Here is an 11,592-nt window from a genome sequence, read left to right on the forward strand (position 1 = left end):
TAAGCTTTCTGGATATACAAAAAGACATCTGAACAAACGTTTTAAGCATTATTATGGTCCCCATCTAACGCATATTTTACCTCCTATTCAATTTGTAACTGTATAGACAGGAACCACAATTAGAATAATCTGCTAATCCTGTTGACCTGATTGATCAGTTGACTCTGAGCTACAAGCCTACAGCTAAAACCACAATAGAAATGTCTAACCGTATCATCTGATTTGCAGAAATTACTTTGTGAGATGTTCAAAAGAAGCGGATACCATGAACAAGATGATAAAACGTTAAATGTTTACATCATTAATGAAAGCCTAGCTTCCACTAATTTACAAACATAGAAAAAAAAAAAGCATGATGTAACATTTAGTCGAATGAAAAGAAACTGATAATTCAAACAAGATGATAAATATTGAATGTTCACATGATTAATAGAAGCCTAGCTTCCACTAATTTCCACACCTAGAAAAACCATGATGTAGCATTTTAGTCGAGAGTTGAATGAAATGGATACTGGAAACAAGATGATACATGTTGAAGGTTTACGTGATTAAGAGAAGCCTAGCTTCCCCTAATTTGCACACCAAGAAAAAGCCATGGTCTAACATTTTAGTCAAGAGTTAAATGAAACTGATACTTAAAACAAGATGATAAACATTGAATATTTACATGATTAATAGAAGCCTAGCTTCCTCTAATTTGCACACCTAGAAAAACCATTGTGGCACTGTGTAACATTTTAGTCGAGCTAAATGAAACTGATACTTGAAACAAGATGATAAACGTTGAATATTTACATGATTAATAGAAGCCTAGCTTCCTCTAATTTGCACACCTAGAAAAACCATTGCGGCACTGCAAAACATTTTAGTCAAGAGTTAAAAGAACTGATACTTGAAACAAGATGGTGTAGGTTTACACAATCAATAGAAAGCCTAGCTTCCACTAATGTGCACACAGAGAAAAACCATGATGCAGACCTAGGTTTATAAAAAACAAATGGCAGAGATCTGTGAAGAGGGAAACAAAATCCTAAAGCTAATTGACATTTGGAAAGTAATAGTTTAAACTTCTTGGCAAAGCGATTGCCAATTAGCAAAGCGATTGCTAATTGACCTGCAATGTCTAGAGGCACTCAAAAACCAACTTTTATTCTTGTTCTTGAGTTGTCAATTTGAATATTCTAAAAAACCTTTTAACAGCTGCCAAATAAAGGCAACTAGGAAAATTGAAACAGAATATTATCCACATTTGAGAGTCTCATAATCCATGGCAACTTTGTTCTGTTATTAAGGAAAAACAGTAAAACCATATGTTTAAGTGGTAGCTTTTGAAGTATTATATGTCAATCACCAGACAATTCCTACAGAGAATTTTTCCTAAGGCATTCCCCTGTCTAGCCATTGACTCTACCATTTGTGGCAAGTTTTCTTAAGGCTTCATGGGGAAATGTTTCCATGAAGCATTGCTATACATTAGGAAGAATAGAATATAAAGAATCTTTCTTTAAAAGGTATAAAAAAGAATGTTCTCAGTACAATAAAAGAAAGGAGAGTTTAAGTGATAGATTTTCAAAACCTCTAAAACTAGGTGTTAGCAAAGATACCACCACCTCCTCTGACTGAAAGTAGGGGTCCATGCCAAGAGCTGCGACTTATTAGGTGGGAATCAAGAAACAAAACTATTACTGTAATATCATCATGAAAATGTCTCCTCACCCCTCGTTCAATCTTTTTCAAGTCTGAGTATCTCATCTCTCTTTTTTTCGCTGCTTCACAAAGTGCAGCTTTGACTAGTTTCTTTGCAACACCCTGCAAAAATATGGGAAATATTTAAATAACTTCAACAAATAATGACTTCTATTTAACTAATAATATCATGCAAACATAGAAGATCTGTCTGCTCGAAATAAATGAATATATGCAACACTATTTAAGTAGTTCTTAGAAAAATTCAGCAATTTGAGGTTGCAAGAGAAATGTCTAGCTATTTGCTTTTATGGTGGAAAGTATCTAGTTCATTGCTTGCATAAGAACTATACAATTATCTTCAATTTATTTAATTATTATATAATGGGGAAAAGAAACAGGGTACCAGTGCTTATAACATAAACAAAGAAACAAGGTACCACTAAGATAGCATTAAAATCATCCTTCCACAAGTTAGTTAGAAACAAACCCATGGTAAAATATCCAACCTATATACAAAAGAGACTCAAAGCTATAGATAGGAATCCTTACATTATGTGGACAGCTCTGGACAATATCAACAGCCTCCTGATTGCTTAGGTGCTCCCATAGGCCATCTGATGCAAATATAAGAAATTGATCTTCAGGGAAGAGTTTCTGCACTGATATTGTTGGCTCAGCTTTAAGGATTGGTCTGTAGAAGGGTTCTGGAAGTCTAAACTTTGGCAACAAAGGCTCTCTATTGAACTCTACATTCTTCAGATAAGCATCGCCAATAGATCTTGAAACCTGAAAAAGTAACAAAGCTCTGTCAATACAGTAAATTCTCTGTGTGGGAATGCCATCCCTGTGTAAGCACCATGCTGATTTCCTGGAAAGAAATCCTCCAGAACTAAAAAGTCATGAATCATACTCAACATTCTGATTTTGGACATGTGACTGCTCATTGCATGTCACTTTTTACCCCCAAACACTTCCAAACTAGTATCAATAAAAACTTTGATATGATCACATACACTTCACATTTTAAACAAATATAGCTGTTCAAGCTGAAGTGAATTCTTAAATTCTCCACATTTTTTTTATAACATAGGGAACCTTTCTAAAGAAGAGCCCATTGAACTTGCCTCCAACTAGTAAAACCTATGACTAACCCCACCTGCCAAAACCATTGCCTAGAAATCCAAGGGCATTCACCCCTAACTGGCTAAGCAATTCAAGCTCATGCCCAGGAGCTTCTCCACAATTATTCATATTTAATTTCTGATAAATTCCAAATTTTATCTGTAAATAGTTTTTCTTAACCTGCCTTGCAGGGATAGTCTAATTCCCAAATCTGCCCCCATTGGGATCATTATTCATTAGGGATCATTAGGGAATATATTTTATTATTAGGGACATTCTATTATTCTGAGTTAATCTAAGGAAATAAATGGAACATCTTAAAACTTTCATTAATTGTAACTAAATGTATATGTAGAATAAGTTTTGTTCAACCCAATAGCATATCCTTGATGAAAAAGAGCCACATACACGTCAAAAAAATCTCATATATTCAGAGGGCATTGGCAGAATGACTTAAAAAGGGCATAAGATAGAAGGTAATTTAGGAAAAGATAAAGAAGTGGGAAAATAATGTTTCATAGAAAACAACTATATCTCAAGAAATCACCTGTATTAGACCCTTCACACGCCACACCTTATGCTTTAAAACCACAATCTGTGGATCATCGGGATGCAATGAACGCAGTTCCTCCCTCACAGATTCCAAACTTGCATTGTGCTCAATTGATAGCTGAACAGCTTTAATCTCTTTTACAGCCTTCTCCTGTCTTCCTAACACCACCCGAGAATCTCCTGCATTTGCAATGTATAGCAGCCCGCTACATATTACACCTACCAAACAGCATGCACCAACAGAAGCAATTTCTGGCTTAGTTCGCCACTGCCTCCTTACTAGAGAGATGAATTCCTCCTCAGTTGCCAAGAATGCCTTGTTGATAACATCTGCTGACATTCCCTGATTCTCTAATGTGAACTCTGCAGCATGAATAGCTGTCAAGTCAGTAAACATATGCATTAGCTTTAATTAAAAATTAAAAATGGGGTAAAACAAAAAAATAATATTATAAGAGACAGGGGGAACATATAACTAGAAAATTGTCCAAATCCTAACATACAGAAATTGTTATTTTCTGAGAGCTATCATCAATGAAAACCTATACCTGATAGGCATTTCACAGAACATTTATAAAATTTTGATCATTTCTGAATTCTTGCAACTAATAATCGCAACCTATAGTCATAGTAACAGGTTAGGAACTAAAAGCAAATTTTCAACTCAAAGAAAACTGTTGTCTTTATTGTCATGATTCTTATTTCTTAGACTTTTTTGATAAGTCAAAGACATTCTTGGCTCTTAGAATGGCTATTCATACTCCTGGAGAGCCTTTACCTGTCCTATCAAATTTGAATGGAAATTATATCATTTAGAAATCAAAATATGAACCACAACTCCATAAAAACTACACATGCTTCTTCTTCTTTTTTCTTTTCATTTTTTTTTTTTTTTTGAGATGCATTAAATTACCACACCTAACTTGTGCTTAATTCTTCCCCAGTCCCCACCTATTCACCCATGAATCCAGGATTTTCACTTTCTGGTCATCATCGACGGCAATTAATTCCAATCCTGAATCTGATATTGAGGAAGGAATATTGCAATAAGAATACACATCACTATTAAAAGATTCATAAGTTACAAAGCTCCAACTGCACTAAAAAATTTCAGCTTCGTCTTGTAATGCAGTCTGCTGAAAGTGATCTTATCTTCTAACTTTAAATGCTTTAAGATAATCAATCATACCAGTAAGCAGTTTTGAAGAGAAACCTTGTAAGAAGAATTGAAATTTTTTTTCGAAATACACGTTGCTAAATGACTGGCATGCACTAGGCACGGGTGAAACACCAAAACATTACTGCTCATGCCACTGAACACTCTTATGTACCAAAAATCAACATGATATCGAGCTTATCACTATCAATCATGATTATGGGATTCTCTAAAAGCACAAAGATCAAAAGATAAAAAAAATAAAAAATAAAAATAAAAAAACTACTAATTAGCCACGTTGATGTAAGAGGAACTGCATACAAAATACAATAACAATCAAGCCAACAAATTAACAAATTGCACAAACTCATTCCGTTTTCAAAAATGAATTCATAAAGCAAATGGTGGATGAACAACTTAGAAACTTACTCCTGATATTGTTAAACAGGTGATCATTTACGAAAAGGGCAGCTTCAGGGCCTCCATGCCCATCGTAAATTCCAACAAATGTTCCATTAGGACCTGACTCAAGGGAACTCATTGACCCTGATTCAAGTTGGCTATGGTCTTCCAACAAATTGTTTGCTTGAATTATTGCCATTGAGAATTCTCCATTAACATGATGTCCTGAATTCTTGTACCACAACAAACCATCAACCCGACCACTAACATCCCCAGAATTTTCACCCTCAACGGAAGGCTTCCAACAGGGTTTCACAAACTTCATCAATGTACCTGATACCATCCCTTACATATTCTCACCCAAAGGAACCGGCAATCAAATCATTCATCAAATAATTATCAGTAACAAGATTGAACCCCAGTTTCTGCTCTAATTTCTTCTCAGTCTTTAAAGGTAAGCCACATGTTCTGGAAATCAAATACTCATTGATCAATGTAGACACCATTAATCTGTAAAGGTGTAAAACTTTAAATAAGATAGTGGGCATGTGCAGAAGCAGCATTTTTGTAAAATCAGATTATAGACAACAACAAAACCTGCAGCTATTCAAAATAACAAAAGATTTTGGGTGCAAGATACAACTTTCAGTTAAAAAAAATCAAAATTGGTTGTCATGTCAGCATGTACAGGTATGAAAGATCAACCAAAACAATGCAAGTAATATCAACATGGCATCTATTGAAAAACAAAGACATGGGTATTCTCAGAAACTGCAAAGTTTTGAACTTAACACGAGAACCAAAATATTGTGACCATTAAACTTGTCAGCAACTAAAGATCAAACAAACTTTATGGGCATGTGATGAAATCACATAAACAATACAACCATGATACCCAAGAAAACAAAAACAAAAATATAGAATACCTTGAATCTATGTTCTGTGAAATAATATCCAACCCCTATTGGTGTACAAATTTAGAATTACAAATTAAACTGAAAAGAACCCATTATCTGATGGATTAAACAGACCAGGGAGATTTGGAATGTTCTGACAGAACAAAAGAGAAGGTGTCAGAATGTTTAAAGGGGGTAGATCTAAAAGAAAGACAGAGAGAGAGAGAAATTGGAGCTGGTTAATGGTTCTTGTTTTTCTTTTCTTTTTCTTTTTTTTGCTTTCTTGAAATCTTCTAAAGAAAGAGGCTGTAGTATACAACAAATTCTCTCGGTCTGAAATCCACCATAGGCCCTATTGGTATGGGGGCTTTTGGCCTCTTGGGGTTGGATTTTCAGTTTTGGTTTTCTAATTTATTGCCTGGGGTTTTGACTTTGACTTGCAACAAACCACCATTTTAGGCGATCTTTGCTCATCTTCTTTCCTCCTTTAAATAGTAAAAGTTCCCTTTAAGAATATTTTTTGATATTTCCCTATCATTCTTTCCTTTTACCAATTTTATTTTTGGAATTTCCTTGAGCACGACATATTACATGTTATACAGTGCTTTTTAATAAATATTTTCCAAGTTCATAAAATATATATATATATATATATAGAATAATGTATGCCATTATTGCCATATCTTTTTTTTTCCTTTTTGCTTTTCATTTTTTGATAAATTCAATATTCCAACAAGTAAAAAGAATTTTTATAAGAAAATGATGTGCCTGTTTACTAATCACTTTAAAAATCCTATAAACGAACAAAATTATTGATTGAATTTAGGATTTTCAGGTTTGCGTCATGTTTTAAATCAAAGAACCTATCATCCAAGTCGATCACGCGGGTTCACAATTTTTTATTATAATCAATTATGATTATGGAACTATTTTTATTATGCACTAATTAAAACACGTGGTCCATTGAGAAAAATATGATGTCCCCATAGCCCATTGTATCATATAACACATTCCTGTATCTTGACCCACCGGTTTGCAGTTGGCACACCTGTACCATAAATTATGTTGCTCAACTCTGGGACACCACACGTGACCCTCATGTTATTCTGCAAACCACATTTGAGGCTACAAATACATTGAAAAGACATGGAAAATAATTTGTCACAACTCCTAAATTATAGTGTAATTTAAAAAGGAACTATTGCAAAAAAATAAAATAATAAAAATCAATTGGTTGGATCAATGAATCACAACAGTGTTTTTCCCCCCCTAATGAACACATATAAATGATTTGTGAACAGCTTAGGTTTTTTTTTTTTTCAAATGTGAATTGAGCATTAAAATTATTGTCTTTCTAATTCTATCATTTTCATTAACCAAAAAAGAAGTGTAACGTTCACAACATTTTTATAATATTTTAATAATAAATTATAAGTGATAAGTTATTATTGATTATAATTTGAATTCATAACTTCAATTTTTTTTTTTTTTTTTTGCCTACTCATAATAACCAATAACAACCTACCATTTAGGATTTGTTGTGAAAGGTGGGTTCCAATTAACTCAATTAGTAAAATCTCTAATGGTTAAATAAGAAATTTGAGGTTCAATTCTTGCCTACACTAAAAACCAATTGATGTCTTAGTCTAATAATAAAGAGCTATCATTAGAAGCAGACGTCATAGGTTAAAACTTTCTTAACAAAAATATATATACTTTGTGAAAATATTGTGAAAAATGTTGAGTATTTTAGCATTTTAGCATTTTTCTCAACTAAAATGATCATTGACAGAATGTGGGAGAACAAGGCTCTCACATTGCCTGTTTAGTTAGTATGATTATATGTGGACAAATTAGCCATTTTCTCTTCCACAAGTTCATATAATAGGAACAGTTCAACTTCAACCTTTTATTTGGTTACCAATTACATGGAAACATCATATTCTTCATGTCCAAAATATTTTGGACAACTTTAAACATGCTTGAACTTTTTTTAAATGGTTTTAAATTTCCTAACATGCTCAAGATTAAGCTGTCGAATATCACCTTTTAAGTTGTATAGCAGATGTTAAACAAAATTCTATTTTGCACATGTATAAAACAAAAAAAAATTGGCTCTTTATTACTTACCTATTTTCTACATTATTTCTTTCTCAAAAAAAAAAAAACAAAAAAAAAGGGTTTCTACATTATTTCTAAATATGCACAACAAATTTATCATGAGGATTATTTTATAGTTTTTTTTTTTTTTTAATGAAACTTTATAGATATTACTATATGATAAAATTTGAAATTTATAGAGTTTTTTTTTTTTTTTTTTGAGACAAAGAAATTTATAGAGTTTGTTTCATCATGATTGTTTTTTACCATTGAGACAAGATACTAAATGAATTTCTTTTTGGTGTAGGCATGATTAGAACTCTACCCTTGTTCAACCAAGACTTTACCAACCACTTTCTAAAAAAAAATAAATAAAACCTTTACCAAACAAGTTAACTAAAAGCTACTTATAATGAGTATTTAAACTACAGTCACAACCATTAATAGTTTATATATATATATATATATAGATATTACTATATGATTAAACTTTTATGGAGTTTGTTCCATGTAGATGGTCTAGAAAGAGACGAAATGAGAATATTCCCCACGCACTCTTTAAAATAAAAGAATATTCCCCACGCATAATAACAAGAGGTCCTTCAAGCTAATTGTGAGTTGCAAAAACATCCACATCAGTGGAGCTAAAAATATAGCTATTTGGCATTTACAAAAGTCATTTTATTTATTTTACCTCTTCACACCCAATATCAAATTGATCTATATTTTTAGCTATTTGATTAAAATAATACAAATAACTCATTAGAATAACAATAAAAACATCCACAGCAAAAAAAAACCAACCCAAATCCTCAATCTTTTTTCTCAACCCAGACCAAACAAAATCACTAATCACAAACAAAATCAAAAATCACCAACACAACACAACACAAACACAGCATGGGTCAGCAGAAGGGATGGGTCGGCGGAAACCCAACACAACACAAACACAAACCCAGCACAAACCGGAGACAAACCCAAAAATCAAGCTCCAACAAAACAAATGAAGATGAAGATCCAATAGAATAGACCAACGATAGGGCTTGAAGCGATAGGTTTCGGCGAGATGGGTTAAGGGAGATGGGGTTTCAGTGAGATGGGTTTGGGGAGATAGGGTCTCGGTGGTAGGCGAGCTGGCCGGTAAGCTAAGGGACGAGGGAGACGAGGGAGGCACTAGACGGCTAAAGAGAGAGAGAGAGAGAGGAAAAAAAGAAGAAGAGAAGCCGGAGAAAGAAGGGGAAAGAAAGAAAAGAGAAAAATATTTTTTTAATGAGAGAAGAGAAAGAAGTTTAGTAAAAAATATATATACATATAAATATATATATATATATATAAGTATGTATATATATTTAGCTTCTTCCTATAGTGCACAACCATTTATGGTTGTACACTATAGCAAGAAGCTAAAATTTTTTACCTATGGCACCACTACTGCAACATGCATTTTAAGTATTGGTGGTGCTAAAAATAGCTATATAGCTATTTAGCACCACTATTATCTAAATCTAAGAACAAAATTAACATCCCAAACATTAATGGAAAATATTAATTCTTTAATCTTTTCGATAATGCCATCTCTTGCCAATTTATACTAACTTTATAGTAGCAAGGTCTTATTTAATTGTCATTATCATATTCCTCGTATATCCTTCACTGATCGACACTGAACTATTTTTTTTTTTTTTTTTGAGAAGAACCTAAAAGTTATTTTTTTCTACTATTATAAATAGCATATTTTTATCAAAAGTTTTATAAGTTAATAATTGGTATTATTTGGTATTTTCAGTAAAAATGCCCAAGATTCAAATCTTCACTTCCAACTATTAAATAATACTTGTGTATATATATATATATATATATATATATATACGATGAAAAAGAAAAAGAAAAGTCTACTGTATATTTTAAACCCGTGTAATAACTATCTTATGTGCCTTCAAAGCTCCCATTTAGAGAGGGAGAGTAACAATCTCATAAAAAATTATATTGTTACACTTTTTGTATCTTAAATTTGCCTAGATTGAGGGCTTTGCCAATTTCTAAGGAGAGGATAAATAATATTCATTTTCTATTAAAAAAAATTTTAATATAAAAATATAAAATAATACTTTTGGTTCTTAAATTTGGGTTAGGTCATATTTTAGTCCATGAAATCAAAGGGATTAAATTTCAATTTACACCTTTAAAGTTTGCAAAATTGGTCTCAATGGCCTTCTTATTAAAAAAAAAAAAATTTTAAAGTTTGCAATAATTTTGATTTTGATCCTTAAAGTTTTAAAATTTGGATTTGTACTCTAACGTTATATATTGTCTGGATTTAAGCCCTTCCATCCATGCAATGTGATGAGGTGTCTGTTAAATGGCGTAGAACCTTGGTTCAGGGGGATTAGCTTCTCGGCCAAGCCCCTAGCACCATCTATGCTGCTGACGCTACGAAGCGCAGCCCCTAGTGAAGAAACGTAGCCCCTAGTGGAACTTTATGCTGGAACATTACATCCGGCTGTTGGAAATGATGTGAGGGATTGTCTCAACCCACTACTTGTGCCAAGACACAAGCCTTTCCCACAGACGGCGCCAATTGTAAGGACACAATTTGTAACAACCCAAAATGATATTCGGTTCGCACGTGAAAATGCCCAAACAATATCATTTGTAGAGCGTGGGTTTGAAAAGTTAAGCCTTAGTCACCGGACGATGGTTTGTCGTGGTATTCATATAGAATTAAATCGTGTTCTCTCGAGGAGTCTTTCTCCTGGAGGTGGGCTGGGAGGCTCTGGTTCTTGGCCATTTTTCCTAACCTCCTCCTTGGTGCATCAACCTTCACATTATATAGCCCTTCTTGGTTGATCCTAGCCCTCCACTTGTTGATCAGGCAGGTGCCTACTTCAGTATCCGTCCCATCAGCTGTCCCTCCTTACTTTTTGTTAGTTGCGATGATCGAAGCCACCCTGTCTAGGCGTCTTGTCTCATTAACATGGTTAGGACGTTGGTGGGTGTATTTAATGTGGAAGGGACGTATTTACCCTAAACCAGTTTTGCACCGTACCCCCACGTGGGCCCCGTTCTAATCGTATCCTCTTCAGGGGGCTTTTTGGGGGCAGCCCTCAACGAGATGTTGCTCTTCCCTTTGAAGTCTTGGAGTGCCGAGGACAGGGTCATCCTGTGCTGTGCACCCGGCATTTCGGCCTTTCCCCATTCATCCTCGACAAATACTTACCTCAGCACGGGCCCTGGGCCCTAGTAGAGCGTGGGACGGATCATAAGTTCCCCGACCCCACAATAGCCCCTCAAAATCCTGCTATCCGGCTCCTCGGACGGATATGAGGGTTTTGATGACATCAGACATCTGTCAATGCCTGTCAATCCCTATCACCTATCGGTTCCCGAGACTTTTTGTCTGCCCGAGACACGTCCCTAGAGACTTTGGAAGGTGAAGCGTGGCCTCATTAAATGCGGGCGGCTCTATGCCTCCCACGTTCTACGGCATGATGGAGATCTAACGGTGGAGATTCCTTGGCCTTTATGGGCGGGAAAATTCGTGCAGTTATTCTCAATAGGAAACATAAATGTTTTTTGGAACGGATTTGTCTCTTCAGTTTTGCACGTAAGAGTTCTAGCGTGTATACCCTAGGTTCATCTGAACTTTCATCCAAACTCAAGTCTATCTCCAGCACA

General features: G+C 34.3%; 1 protein-coding gene across 3 annotated transcripts; it reads right to left on the bottom strand.

Annotated features, from left to right (window-relative positions):
* Positions 1–1,264: 1,264 nt before the first annotated feature.
* LOC115957519 (probable protein phosphatase 2C 38) lies at positions 1,265–6,315 on the bottom strand. Of its 3 annotated transcripts, none has more exons than XM_031075784.1 (5): positions 5,848–6,315; positions 4,949–5,389; positions 3,359–3,741; positions 2,239–2,475; positions 1,265–1,809 (listed from the first exon to the last, which is right to left on the bottom strand). In XM_031075784.1, the coding sequence occupies exons 2-5, from the start codon at positions 5,262–5,264 to the stop codon at positions 1,585–1,587; spliced, it is 1,161 nt and encodes a 386-aa protein (XP_030931644.1). In that variant the 5' UTR covers positions 5,265–5,389; positions 5,848–6,315; the 3' UTR covers positions 1,265–1,584. The 3 variants fall into 3 exon arrangements, with proteins under 3 accessions (XP_030931644.1, XP_030931643.1, XP_030931645.1); XM_031075783.1 differs by having other exon boundaries at positions 4,949–5,431; XM_031075785.1 differs by having other exon boundaries at positions 3,359–3,726; positions 4,949–5,431; positions 5,848–6,314.
* Positions 6,316–11,592: the final 5,277 nt, after the last annotated feature.

Source organism: Quercus lobata, chromosome 8 (assembly GCF_001633185.2).
Source record: "Quercus lobata isolate SW786 chromosome 8, ValleyOak3.0 Primary Assembly, whole genome shotgun sequence".
In the NCBI taxonomy this organism is placed as follows: domain Eukaryota; kingdom Viridiplantae; phylum Streptophyta; class Magnoliopsida; order Fagales; family Fagaceae; genus Quercus; species Quercus lobata.

What these genes read in the sequence shown, in the direction of transcription:
- LOC115957519 (XM_031075784.1), bottom strand. Translation starts at nt 5,264, where the DNA reads ATGGTATCAGGTACATTGATGAAGTTTGTGAAACCCTGTTGGAAGCCT. An exon ending in CCTGTTTAACAATATCAGGA is followed by an intron (nt 3,742 to 4,948) that starts GTAAGTTTCTAA and finishes CTGACTTGACAG; the next exon opens with CTATTCATGCTGCAGAGTTC. An exon ending in GTGTGAAGGGTCTAATACAG is followed by an intron (nt 2,476 to 3,358) that starts GTGATTTCTTGA and finishes TTACTTTTTCAG; the next exon opens with GTTTCAAGATCTATTGGCGA.